The sequence below is a fragment of the Melanotaenia boesemani genome, chromosome 19 (assembly GCF_017639745.1).
Source record: "Melanotaenia boesemani isolate fMelBoe1 chromosome 19, fMelBoe1.pri, whole genome shotgun sequence".
Taxonomy (NCBI): Eukaryota; Metazoa; Chordata; class Actinopteri; order Atheriniformes; family Melanotaeniidae; genus Melanotaenia; species Melanotaenia boesemani.
In genome coordinates, this window is record NC_055700.1 from 26,480,718 (window position 1) to 26,495,502 (window position 14,785).

The 14,785-nt window shown below is 38.8% G+C and overlaps 1 protein-coding gene across 5 annotated transcripts in view; it reads right to left on the bottom strand.

Annotated features, from left to right (window-relative positions):
• The window catches only part of LOC121629940 (transcription factor 4-like), a 261,687-nt gene that overhangs the window by 110,187 nt on the left and 136,715 nt on the right, over positions 1-14,785 (bottom strand). For 4 of the 5 annotated variants that reach the window (XM_041969878.1, XM_041969880.1, XM_041969877.1 and 1 more), the window contains 2 exons: positions 8,793-8,919; positions 6,499-6,548 (listed from right to left, as the gene is read on the bottom strand). In XM_041969878.1, the coding sequence (XP_041825812.1) occupies positions 6,499-6,548; positions 8,793-8,919 (177 nt within the window). Of the gene's footprint in view, positions 1-6,498; positions 6,549-8,792; positions 8,920-10,868; positions 11,173-14,785 lie in introns of those variants that run through there. The other variant, XM_041969882.1, reaches the window with a different exon arrangement.

Genomic DNA, 14,785 nt, shown 5'->3' on the forward strand with positions numbered 1-14,785 from the left:
AAAAATGTTCTCCTGGGTTGATTAAAATGATAGTAAACTGGAATATATTAGAGAAAATTAGGACATTGTTCTATTCTTATTTTTTCCATGGCCTATTTAAAAGCTAGAATGTAGTGAATGTTTAAAGATGAGTTTTCAAAGACAGGTATGGGGTTTCTTAAAGTGTAGCACCATTCAGCGCTAACACTAAAACACACTAAAAATGAGCTAGATTATACAGCATTTGTTCTTGTGTTCATGTGTGAGTTTATTGGCTCTGTTTTGTCCTAGCTAAGCAGTTTCATGGCTCAGACTGGAAACACAAACAGGGCTATTAATACTAAATGGGCTGAAACTTAGGAAGATACAAATGACTTTCCTATATGGAAGTCAGGGGTCTTTTCACTGACAGCAAGAAACAGGAGAAATAATCAAAGCTGCCAAAAGTGCCGCTGTTTTACGCAAAGCATCAGCCAACCATACAAAGACAGACTTTTAAACCTGTCCATTCAGATGAGGGTCTAGAGGGAATAATTTTCCGTGACTGTGGGTCCCCACATGTATGCAACACTGTTTACCCAAAGCTGCTTCGCTCACAAAGGGAACTTTTGTTTTTGGCCTCTGTGTGTTGCCACTGAATGCCACACACACAAAACACACACTACAGACATTCCTCTGTGAAATCAAGTTTGAGTACAGAGCAGGTGCAGACTAGGTCGAGAGAGACCGTACAAGTGTGTTTTTTTTACACTGAATGTGTGTGTTTCTGTCATAAAGTCGAACATTTCCTCTCCAATTTGTAAATCTTCTTTGGGGGTTGTGGTTATATGTACAGTGAACATTAGGATTTTACACACTACAAAAACTGTTTCTTTCAGAGAAAGACATGAACATAAATAGAAATATAAAATAACCAGTTTGATGTTTTTGGGGTAATTAGATGGATTTTGAATGACTATATAGTGGGTAATGAATAAATAAATAAAGACGTTTTTAATTGAAGTCTAGAGCTAAAATATAAGCCAAAGTGACAACCAACATCCACAAACACTGAAATTATAGGCTACATCTAGAATGCAGTAATCTGTATCAGATACAATCAATGCTGAAGAGGGTAATCTTGTCAAAAAAAAAAATCTGAAATATATTTAGGATATTAGGATTTATATAAGATTCACTGATGTTTCAGTTGTGCAAGCATCTCCTACAGAAATGAATAGATAGACGATAGCTAAATGAATGAAAGAAAATACAAAAAAAAAACAGACCTCAAGACAAATTAATGTTGGCAAATAAATAAAAGGTTAAATTCTCTGCATTATGGGATAGTATTAAAAAAAAGGACCAAGAGCTCTCTTGGCTGCTGGAGGAAGGAATGAAAACACATTTCAGCCGTCTCACTGCTCACCGTAGCAGCAGGTTTGGAGGCTGGACCACTTTGGAAGGGAAAAAAAGCCACCGGAGGAGTAGGAGGGACCTCTGAAAAGACACCCGACCACTCAGCTTTAAAGTCAGACTGGAAATTTGCGCAAAGATTTTTGTGGGAATAATCTGCGTTAAAACCAAAAACAAGCAAGACACTGGCTATAAACTGAAAATATGATTTCAAGCAATTGAATGCCAACTTAATACAGTATGTTAAAAAATTACTTTACCTTTGGGGCATAGAGACTTTCAACAAAACGCCATGTTTATTTGTAACCTTGTCCTGCCCAGCACCACGGCAAGCAGAATGATGGTCTGGCTGCCATGTTGAAATTAGCTAATTTATGGATTTACAGGATATGAAGCTTTGTGAATACAAGGCTCCCCTTGATACTTGAGTATGATTCTTTTTTCCTTTAATAGCTGAATTACAAACGAATACCGGACCTGGCAGCAGTTACAGAAGAATGGGCAGATAAAGGAGAGAAAAAGGAGACAAAGATACAAAAAGATGGAAAAGTTGAAACAAACCAAAGCAAGTAAAAAGAAAAAAACAAAACACACACACCTGTAAACAAACTTAAAACATCTTCTGTAAGAAAACAAAGCAGAGAACCACCTAGAGCACCTACAGGAAGAGAAACGAACAACACCAGTAACAACACCTAAAACATGTTTAAATGCTCTTGAATAACTTTTATGAAAAAACAAAGTTTTTACCACCACATGCTACATGTGTGATGCAACATGTAAGTCATGTGAACAAAAGGAAAACTGTTTTATTGCAGTGCAACTCTGTGGTTAATTATTCCCACAATGAAACGTCATGCAGAACCAGCTGCTGGCTATTTTCTCTTTGTATGTTCTGTAACCATGGATGTACAGGCAGAAGTCCACAAACGACACAATGATGAGGTGAAGCTGATTTTGGTGTCAGTTCTTTGTTTTTAAAGTGGGTGTTTCAGTATTTTGCTGTTCTCCTAAAAGACAACTAAAGCACCACAAAGAAGTGATTATGAAAATGAACACCTGTCAGCAATCACACACATTTTCAGAATAAAAAACAGGCTCAGAACAAAGTCGGTGGTGAACTGACTTGTACCACAAGAGAACCCGATGGATTTAAACATCAACAACAAATATGGAACAAAGTTAAACCCTACACAGCTCTCGGTTTATTTTCTGCTCTCCGGTGCAGCTCATGCCAACATGCTGGCAGATTGTGACTTTTTTCTGCACTGGAGCCACTACTGCATTTCACTGGCAGTAGGTCCTCCTCCAGTTAGCTCCCAATGCATGTAAACGGGAGGAAAAGGCCTGATTACTCACATCACAGAGGAGGACACAAGAGAGGGTTAGAGGGAAGAGGAGGAAGCTCACAGTGTCTCACACATGAAAGCAAAGCCAGTGCAACCAGATCCAAAAAGCTGCAGCAAAAGCCCTTTACAACTGTACTAGTTGGTTCCACAAGACTGAGCAGCATGCAGGTTGTAGCACAGAGGACTGAGGCTTACCAAGCAAAGAAAATAGAAAATAAAAAAACACTTGCTGGCTTTGGTTGAGGCTCTGAAATGCTAAGCTAATTCACTTAAAACAAACAAAAGAACTACTTGCATTGAATATTAAGTGATCCAGCAAAACACATTTTTACACGTTCTTCAATTTCTTTGTATCATTAAATGTAAACCAAACCATATTTTTTATGAAAACTGTTTTCAAATCAAGTAAGCTTTATTCGTATAGTGCCAGTTCACTAAAAGGCTGTTTTGACATACGAAGTTTGCATACAAACTTTTTTCTTGTTCTTGTGGCCTCAAGAACAAGAGCAAAGTTCTCGCTTCTTGTGGAGTATGAAACAGGCAACAGGTACTTTTAAAGATCCAATCCAGTCACAATCCAGTCTAATTCAGTTCCCTGTAGTCCTCTTAAATCAAATTAATCACATAATCTATGTAAGTCCAATTTATAATAACTGTATTTATATATAAAAAACGGCCTTGCTAAAGAAAAAATACAATTCTTCTCTTTGATTCAATCAACATTTTTGCACATACTGTACATGAACTGCCTTTAAGAATAAAAAGGTGAGATAGTTGGAGACTCTAGTCTGCTGGATCCCATTCTGGAGAGCCGTCTATCCTAACGTACGAGGGGTAAGAGCTGTTCTTTACTCTTGCATACGTATTTGATTGCGTAGCTACAAACCGAACCTACACAAACGTACAGACAGTGCAGGTCTCTGCAAAGCTAACAGTTCTGATCAAATGCTGATTGGCTGAAAGTTAACTCTAGCTAGGAAGGCCCAACTCTAGCCAACAATAACTGATTTTATATCCAACAGGACAAAGCACCAGGGCATTGTGCCTAGTTCTCTGACATTAATCCATACTTTTATGTACTGGATTTTATCTGCACGTTAAGCACAAAAGCTAATGAGCGTTCTCCATGTCAGAGCAAAAAACAAGAACAGGAAAAACAAAACCAAGAGGCAACGATGGTTCAAGCTTTTTCACATTTTGAGCGCTGCCCCTTGTGGCAGTGGGAAGCTAAAACAGATAGATGTACATTAGCAGGAGCTGTTAAGAAAGATTAGGCAGAGGTGTGTTAATTTCGTAGAGGTTAGCAGTTAAAAATAAATAAAGGTGTGGACTTCTGAGACTGACTATGATAAGACAAAGTCACGTGTTATTACTATGGAAGCGTATTGCTGCCACCTAAAGGCGAATAAAGGAGCTTATCATTTTATAATGTGATTACATGATAAGCTGTTGGGATTCCTCTTGATAAGTTTCAGGTTTTTACCATCAACTATTGCTTTATAACGTGATAGCTTTACTGTAGAAATGAGAAATGTGTCATATAAGTTTCAATAAGCTATCGCATTTCACGTTGAGATGTTTTACGATTTTACATTAACTATCATGGTATGACGTAAAAGTTTTAGTGTAAAAATCTGAAAGGTCATGTTCTAACAATAAAACTATCACACTATAACATTATAAGCGTCCCGTTTTTAAAATAAAACTATCACATTATAACGCGATAAACTCCTCTTCTTCCTGCGATGGCAGCAACATGCTAAAAGAAAGAAAAAGGAAAGAATATTTTTATGGGGCATTGTGTTCCTCTGAAAGAAACCTGATCTGAACATGACAACTCATACTGGGAAAGCTGCAGTTTGGTCCAGCTTGTGTCGATGGTCAGAGGGTAAAGATTCTAGCATTTCTTTTAACATCAACTGGCTGGTATTTAACGTTAAATTAGCTTCATTTTAAAGTTATGTGAGAGTCCATTTAGCCAAGATTAGATTGCCCCTCCTCCGGCCAGCCTTCTCAGGGTGAATCCTGCTGCATGTAAACCCCTGAACACAAGCCACCAGATTTGTTTTGGTGATGGAGGATTTGTGGAGCTGTCAACCAGAATTTCAAGCTCATTCACAAGACACAGGCTGGATTAACTGTAAATCAAAGACCTGGATCAAGGAGAAATCTTTTCTTGTATCAATATGTTGAATTTTAGTACTTTAGTAATTTAAATACCTGAATTTTATAACTTTTTCTGTGCTTAAATTTGACCTTTCCAGCTTTTGAATGTTAAGTTTGTGTCCAAATAAAGTAAACTTGTCAGATTTGGACAGCAACAGCAGCCTGTGTAAACTGCACACATCCTTCTCCCTGCTTTCCTTTATTTTCACCCTTCCTCTCCTCTCCTGGTTTCCATTCTGTCTCCTTCCTCTCTCCCTCCCTCCTCTCACTGCTGTAGACACAGAGAAGAGGAGGAGGAGGAAAGAGAGCAGGAAGCAGGGACAAAGCGGGCCAAGGCCACAGAAAGGCGGACTCCCGCCGAGCCGAAGAGGCGGCTGACACGCCGCACATTCAGCCGCCGCTAACTGGCCATTAATGAGGTCAGCATTGGAGGAAAACTCCCCTCCTGTACAACAAAATCGGAAATAAATCTAATGGGCGCCACAGCTGCGTCAAATCCAAATGAAAAAAAAAAAAAGAAGCCATCTTCGATATGCATGAAAAAAAAATGTTTATACTTCAAACAGGCTTTGAATTTGGAGGAAATTATACTGCCCATTAGCAACCTGAGGCTAAACATACCATGCTAAAAACAAGACTCAACCTAAAAAACACACAGATAAAGTGAAACAGCTGCTGCGTCTCCCTCTGATTCAAACGGCGGCCAAGCTTCGGGCCTGGGAGCAGCAGCTGGGGTCCACTCTGTCGCAGAGAAACGCGATCGGGAAGTAAAACTCTCTGATCACACGCTGATTTAGCCCAAAGTCAGCACATTTAACGCTCTTAGACGGCTTCAGAAGTCAAACATCAGAAACAGGTTTTCCTTTTTTCTGCAACTCTGCTAAATGAAATGTAAAATTTAGGAGTAGATTAGTCGACTCTTTCTTGTTGCAAATAATGTTCCTGCAAAACGAGAAAAAAACCAGCAACAACAAAAAGGTGGCAGCTGTTTGTGTCCGTCCAGGCTCCAGCAGCATCATTGTCCTCATCTCCCTCATCTTTCTTTCAAGCCTTTACATCAGCACAAAAAAGCCTCGACCAGCTCGACCAGTTGGACCGTCAGCACCAACAGATCGGACCAAATCACAGGATCATTAATCAATAAAAGGGAAACAAAGCAGCTCCGACAAATCCTGCCCACAAATGCCTTTGAAATGATTATTTTATAATTAAGTGGCTATAAACAGCTTATTTTCTGTTGTTCACCATTATCAAATCAGACATTTAATTCCTGTTATTTGTATATTTATATTTTTAGATGTTTTTTTAATTTTGTTTGGAGTCATTTTAATGGCACGAATCTCGTCCAAAACAACAACAACAAAGCTGAAAGCTGTTATTTTCCAGCTCATCTTCACCTCCACAAACACACAAAACATGGTGATGTTGGCTTTACACTTTTATCCTTTTTTTCTTAAACGTATTTTTTTTTTTACTGAATGCCACCAACTCAACTCTGTGAATCCAAAAATGTGCAAAAATACCAGCACCCTTTCCTCTACACTCACACACACAAATCAACAATAATACCCTGGAAATAATGATAATAAAAAGGCATGTTATCACTTACTGAGGATGGCAAGCCGGGAGGGACCTTCCGCACTTTTTTTGGGTGAATTTCTGTAAGACAAAAGAAAGAACAAAACAATGAATCAATGCATCAGGGTTTACCAGGCCAAGAGGCTTTTTTCTTGTAAAAGAAGGTTCTTGCTGGATTAGTTTGAATTTATTCGAGCTGGAGGAAGAGGAGGAGGAGGAGGGAAGAGCGAGGCCACTTTTCCCCCGCCATCAATATATTTACAAAGACAGCTTTCACTGCGAACAAGAGCCACACAATCAGATGCAGAAAGCAAAAAGACACAGTACAAAAAAAGGACAGGGCTGATGGAGGGCTGCTTTGACATGTTTGAATTATTTTTTCAGGGTTTCTTCTCATCGGGAGCAAAGCGGCGGTCTATTAACTTGGAAGGTGAGACTTTGATGGAAAAATGAAAGCGGGCCTCTTCTGGAAATTGGCCTTCAGTTGCCGTATAAGTCTGCATGTGTGCTCGCGTCCTCTCAAGGCTAACGCTACCAAGGCTGCGCTGTGGACACGTTGTCCTGGTCTGTAAAAGACAACCTGTACGTCCTGTTTGAAAGCACAAACACACAAAGAGACGCGGGATGGTCATACAGCTTTCAGCTTTCTGTGCTTCACATACAGATGATGAGCCGGGAAACACAGGTGGCTGATTACAAACACACTTCTTTCTCTTACTGCTGATACACAGCATTGATCACTGAGTGGAAAATAAAAACTTCAGCCCTTAAAAGGCAAAAGATAAAGATTTTCTTTACTTTATAAGACCCAAGTTTTGGTTAAAAAATAAATTAAAGAAATATCTATATCTATATCTATCTATCTATCTATCTATCTATCTATCTATCTATCTATCTATCTATCTATCTATCTATCTATCTATCTATCTATATATATATATATATATATATATATATATATATATATATATAAAATAAAAAAAATTGCCATAATAAAAACATTTTTCCTTTGGACAATAATAATAAGAATCCATGTTTTTTGTAAGAAATGCTTGAGATGACGGTAAGTATTATAGAAACTTTAGTGAAAAAAAAAACTTGAAACAGTAATGGAATAAGTCAAACTCAGACCCAAACCAGGTGGTAGAGATGGCTCAGGCAGGGTTATATAAAAATCCATGAAAGTCAGCGATTAATTAGCTCTATCAAATGGCAGAACATGCTGTTAAAGAAATATAAATAAAATTGTAAATGTGATTTTTCCCTTTCGGTACCAGCAGATGGCAGTGTAATGGTCCACGTTTGTGTACAGGAAGTTCCAGCTACGCAGAAATAGGTATTCTGGTGCAGACGAGCCACTTTTTGACGTTCTCGTATGTGGATGCCAGGTTGCAAAGATTGTTAAAGAACTGCATTTAACTGCAAGGTTTTGTCATTATGATTTGGTTTGGTGCCAATATGATTGTGTTACATATAAAATATTGCCTAAAAGTTTAAACCTAGCATTTTTAAAAGAAAAAATAACTATTTCTGTTAAAACAGCCACTAAATAGCAAACAATCATGACTTATTTTAACATGTTTTTATTAAAATGAATGTAGCTATGACTTCAAATCTTATAGAAACTTGAAAACAATTTTCAAAATCTTTAAACTTCAGGGTCTTTAAACTATTTTCACCTGTCGGTAATAAAACCAATAAAGGATCCTTAAAAACAAACACTCCCATTTTCTAGATAGCGGACAGGCACCCAGAGAAATAATAAAACTGCATTAAGTCACACACTCATGTGACCATTAAGCGTTAACGGATATGGATTCACTGAAAGTCCCGCTGCCTCCTTCTGACTCAAGTCACACTAAATAAATTATCACACACCAAAAAACATTTGAAGATATTTTCTGTGGTTAATGTTCAACAGAAGATTTTTCTGTTGCATAAAATAGGGTGTGAATATTTCGTATTAAAACAGAAACATGAAACATGATGGTAAAATAAAGCGACAAGAAACACTTAAAGCTGGGTGTTGGGTGCAAATCTGAAGTTATCTTTATCCTGTGTTTGTGTGTGCCACATGCTTATTAAGCTATTTAATCTAATCTAACAGCCATCATGAGGATTTTAGTTTCCACTTTGAATGAATTGAAGGTTGCAGAGACAAATGAATGAGCTAAATGTTAAAGTGAAGTTTAGCTAGGCTTGTTTCGTTCCTTTTGGATTGAAGGTTTGTCGTGTTTAGTTAGATTTTATGATCGATCTGTCCTTGTGTGTGTGTGTGTGTGTGTGTGTGTGTTGTACACCGTGTGTGTGCAGGCAGCTTCTTACCCATGGTGTCCAGAGGCAGCGCTCTCCTCCGTGGGTTGGAGCTGTAGTGTTGGTAGTACTGACCGGCCGGCTTGGTGGGCGACGACGCGCCTGGGCTCCCCAAACCCAACTCACCGCCCAGTATCGACTGGATAGAGACAGAAACACAAAGTGTTACTACAGCTCAGGATGTGAGGAGGTTTTACACAAAGAAAGGGATCTATATGAATAAACTGTTAAAAAAAACACAAAACAAACAAAAACATTTCTGGTTTAGTTTTCTTGAAAAGCATCAATAATTTCTGGGATCTGCAGGATCAAACAGATTTCACTCCGATTTAATAAATGGTCATTTTTGTGGGATTATTTTTAAAAATAATTGCAGTAAAAGACACTGGTATATTTATTTAACATTGGTTGGTATTTTTTAAAAACAAATGTAAGTAAAAGAGTATTAAATGCTGGCAACAAACAGAGCGATAGAAGCTAAGTGAGAAAAAAGGCAAGTTGGAAACAATATTTGAATTATCTGAAATAATCAGAATATTTCACACGGTGGGAAAGTTTTTCTGAGATGCCGGAAAACTGATCAGGATGTGTTGACAGCCAAAGACAAAATGCTGAGGATTTTGAAAAGGTAATTGTAAATAAACACATGTACAGCTCTAAAGGTCGTTAATAGTATTTACAGCAATAAATAAAGCCACAACACGAACCTCCTCCGCCTGGGAAATTAGAAATTTCCACCAGAAAAACCACTAAAATCATGCAAATGTTCACTGCAATAAAAAGAAAAAGTACCAGAAACGGACGTCTTTACTCTGCTATGTACTCTAAAGTACGGATTGACACCCAGTTTAGGCCCAGTCAACCCAGTCAGCCCATGAATCAGGATAAAAATCTTCCTTCAATCAAATGTTTTCCAGGTTCCGGCACATTGACCTAAAATATTGACAGAAGCTGCAGCGTAGAAATTAAACTGGATTTCTCTCTGAAGTGATGGGGTTACTTTGACTGTCCTAATTTATCTCCATTTTTTGTTATTTACATCAAAGACCACTTAGCAAACGTCACTGCACATTAACTATAGATGTTCCCATTAAGACAGTGAAGATTTCCCACCTTCACTTCACATTTATTATCAAAAAAGGGTATTATCAATGCAATATTATAGTGTTATTAATAACTTTTTGTCTCTTTTTTGTGTGATAAGGAACTTTAAAAACCCAGACTATTCTCAGTAACGTCTATGAGATCAAGTCACAATGTTATCATCCAGGTTTTAGATATTTAATCATTTTAATATCACAGTTATCATCAATACCAACAACAGAAGAGCCTGAAGTCATCTGATAAAGTGAGCAGATGGCAGAAATTAGCGGATAAACAGACTTGAGAAGATTCAGACTTTAATGGAGTGAAATAATCTCTCTGCAGTAGAAAGCTGAACCTGGAAGCAGCATCGGCAGGACTGGAATGAGTGTTTCACCGTTTCTTTTCAGACATTTCTCACTAAAAGCCCACAAATTCTCTCTGGTTTCAGGAAATCTTACCATGTGGAATTATTTTACTGCACTGACAGATTATTTCTCCGATTACTGTCTGCATCTTCTTAAGTTTACTTTTTTTTATTTATTTTTTTTTTTATTTTAGTATATTTTAGTAGTGTACTGGTAACTTGGTAAACTGGAAACTGAACTGGTCTTGGGAGGTCTTGTAACAAGTTTTCACAGCTAAAAATGGGTGTGAAAGATGATAATAACCAGATTTAGTAAGTAAGAAAAAAAAGATCCTCTAAACATGATTAATAATCTCTTGAACATCAACCTCTAAACAAGATCAAAAAGACTTTTTGACTAAATATCAGATTGTAAGACAATTTTTATGGTTATTCTAATAAAAAATATCAAAGTTTCATTACATTTTTTAATTACAGCTAGAATTTTAAACTCCCCCCACAGATATGGACAGTTATATTTCCATATATCTGCTATTAAGTGTTAATCATCAGAAAGTCTGAATCTCCTGTACCAACAACGTCCGCCTCAGACACCTCAAAGCCGGCAGATATCAGTAAAAGCTTGTGAAGGTATTTACCTCTGCGATCGCGACCTCATGGTGTCCAGCGTGGAGACGTTCACTCAGCCTAACTTTGTCTGTGCTGCTGTTTATTCCCCCTCCTCCCATAAAGCTGAGACTCTGTTTACGGCTCGAACTTAGCAAAGCGCTCACACATTGTCCCGCTAATTAAGTTCAATGATTCCAGCAGCAACAAGTGACATCTGGGCCGACTCAGACAGAGGAGAGCTCAAGAACAAAAAGACAGCAGGATGGAGGATGGATTTTTCTTATTTCTTTTAAAGTGGCACAAAAAGTTTGACGAGGAGGAAAGAGGTGAAAAAGAACCTGCCTCCTCCTCCTCCTCCTCCTTCAGATAGACTCCTCCATCACTCTGTTAGAGTGTGGATTTCTTTCCCAGCTCCTCGTTAAGTAATTAGTGTGCAGTGTATTTCATGCAGAGGGTGGAGGAGTGTGTTTAGAGGTTTTAGAGGTGGGGGGTTATGGGTTGTTTTGTTGTTGTTTTGTTTTTTTGGCGTAATCTGAATTCTGATCAGCGAGTCTGTCTTCTCCACGGCTGAAAAACAAAAGTTAGCTCGGCACCGAAGGGCCAAGGAGACTTTTCTCATGCTAAACAGGGCCTAAGTAGGCCAATTACAAGGCCAGACTCGGCCTCAGAGCCATTCTCCGGCTTAAAACAAAAGGGCCCTTGTCTTAAATAAAGTCAGTCACACACAGAGAGGGAGAGGGAGTCAGACACAAAGGCCCACAGTCACACTAGTTTCAGTCATCCTGGTCCATCCATTAGGGTTTCAGTGTGTGTGTGTGTGTGTTGTCGGGGGCTAAAAGGAGGTTCCCACTAAAACAAAAAAGGGTCTCATTGATTGTGGTCACTTTTCTTTCTTTTCCTTTTTCTTTCTCATGCATCAAGCCAGTCTGCCCCGTCGCCCTGGCAACTAGACAAGCTGGAGGAGAAGGAAAGTAGATGTCGCCCCGTCTCGCTGTTTGTGTCTCTTTACCTGTCTTCAAATTTATTTGAATATTTCATTTCCATTAATTTAAGCAATGTGTGTGAAACTAAGTGTTTCTGGCTTTAAGCCGAGTAGCTGGGGTCCAAAGTTATCCTAGAGGAGGAGGACAACCACGCTAAAAACTGAACAAGCATCCATCTGGTTCTTCTGCTTCTTGTTTTCTTGGTTCTGGTTGGTATCTTTTGAATGGAGATCAAAACATCCATCATCCATAGCCACTTATTCCGGCACAGCGTCATAAGGAAGCTGGAGCATATCCCACCCTGAACAGGTCGCTAGTCCATCACTGGGGTAACTCCCACCATCACTCGTAGAGAGATTTTAGAAACACGGTTTAACCTAACAAGCATGGTTTGGGGCTGTGGGAGGAAGTCAGAGTACCTGAAGAAAACCCATGCAAGCAAACTCCACATAGAAAACCCCTTACCAAAGTTCAGACCAGGAACATCCTTACTGTGAGACGACAATGCTAACCACCACAACGCCGTGCAGCCTGGAGATCTAAATATTCAGGCTGCACGTGGTCATCCACAGAGCCATCTGTTAGACAATGGTTGGGCTGGTGAGGACGACAGAATCAGCGTCAAACGGGCCTCGAGCACAAGCGGCTGCAGAAAACATGAACTGTCTTTAAAAGGCTGAGACAAACACGCAGCATCCACAGTCAAAGAGACAAAGAAACACGCCCAGCCATCACTTCAACCTTTTCCAGTAACTTAACACACAGTTGTAAACTGGCAGGGCAGGTGTCTGAGCTACATGCTAATATCAGCATGCTAGCAGGACTGGAAGCAGCAATAAAAGGTTTTTACTGGTCTTTAACAGCGAATGGTTCGGAGCAGATGACAAACAAGGCCGAATTAAAACTTTCATCTGATGCTGGATGAAAACACATGAACAAACCGTCAGGGTTTATCCTCCGGGGAGTCGAATCAAAACGAACTTAAGCCACAGTTCACCAACACACTGAACAAAACTATACAAACACATTAGCCACATAACACCTGAACTTATTTACAGTTCTATTAAAACAAAATAAATACAGGAACAAATAAAGGAACAAAGGACTGGAAGAAAATCCCTTTAAATATAAAAAAAATTAATAACAATTAATAAATGAATAACAGAAAAATAAATACATAAACATGAGTGAATAACAAATAAATAAAATAAATTTACTACATAAAGAGAAATAAAATAAAACAAAGATCAGAATTTACAACAACAGACGTAAAGGGGTAAATATTAATTAAAGAGCATTTTATTTTTTTATTAATTAACTCATTCATTTATTGTAATGACTCACTTGTTTAGCAGTTTCAATAGATTAGTTAAACTAATGTTATCCTATAATATACGCTTCAAATTTTTATAACTTCATGTTTTATTTAACCTAATTATAATTTATATTTTACCCAAATAATTATTTGGGGAAATTATATATATTATATAATGAGACAAGCTGGGATCTGTTGTTTCTGATGATTGTTGTTGTTTTTATTAGTTTAAGAACTTAGTTTTGTGTAAAAACAGCCACTTAAATGAAGTCTGATTGATAAAACATGTCAAATAAAAAGAGGCAGATTATAAAAAGAACATCATCATAAAAACAAAAGAGAGCAGACGATGTCCGTTATTACCTCGATCAAGGAACAAGGAGAAGCAGTTTAGCTAGAAGTCTGGAGTTCGAGTAAGACCGGAGCTCTTCTAACCCCTGTGAAGTATTAAAACCATCCAAAATATTTCTATAAATCAATTCTGGATTAAATTAGAAGCCGGAGCAGAGATGCTGTCCGGCTGCTAAATTCTGCACCAGCTGCAGATGAGAGGATGGAAGAAAAACAATAAATGGAATAATAAAAGGAAAAAATGAAAAAATTCACGCCGCTTTAAATCAATTTGTCTAACAGGTGTTCAGATATTTCCACGGCAACAAACTGCTGATGAGAAAGAAAAAGTGGTAACAACGACTAGTTGATGGCTAATCTGCAACTCTTCTGCAAACCTGCATTTTTCCCACAATCCCCTGCTGCACTGGGATTTATGAGTATCTTCATAGTGTTTTCATTCCAACCACACAATCCTGTAATAATCGTCTCTTGCTGCTGTTTTACTTATTGTATTTTCTCTGTGTCATTATCTTTCTGTGTGAGAGTGTGTCTGGGCTCCGGTACCCAGCTGCTCGCAGAGACGATGTTAACTAAGATAGATTACCAGAGAGAGGCGGAAAGGGAGGGAGAGATGCAGAGACACGTACAGAAAGAGAGGAGGAAGAAGAAATCTGAGGACAGACACTCAAAGGAAGAGAGGAGAGAGAGAGAGATGGAGAGAAGGGATGGCACAAAAATAGATGATGAGCAAAAGAAGGTGGAGAGATGCAGAACAGAGGCAGACATGATTAGAAAAGAATGAAGTCGCTGCAGTGATGGATGGTTGACTTGGTTTAACAAAACCAACATTTCCTAAGTGATTCTATCTCCCTCCCTCTTTCTTTTTTCTCCATCTCTTCCTCTCCCACTCGACCCTCCGTCCTCATGTGACTGAAAAAAAGAGCAAACGCTCACATGTCATCAATTTCCACCATTGCAACCGTGAGAGACAGAGAAAGAGGGAGGCAGGAAGAAGTCATTAATTACCAGGAAGTGCTGGCGAGGCAGTGGCGCACCTGTACGCCAGCTTCGCTCCAGCTGACTCGCACACACACATGCACATCCACACACCAACACACACTCCTGAGGGAGTCAGGCCCCGAGGCTGGTTCCTCGGAGAGCGAAACCAGCAGAGACGATGGGAAAGCACTGGACACACAGATGGAGCGATGGGAACATGTCTGACAGGACAGGATGATGGCTGCCGCACATAGCAGAATTATAAAGGTCTGTTCGCGTTTCATTTCCACCATGACTGAAAAATTCTAACACCAGT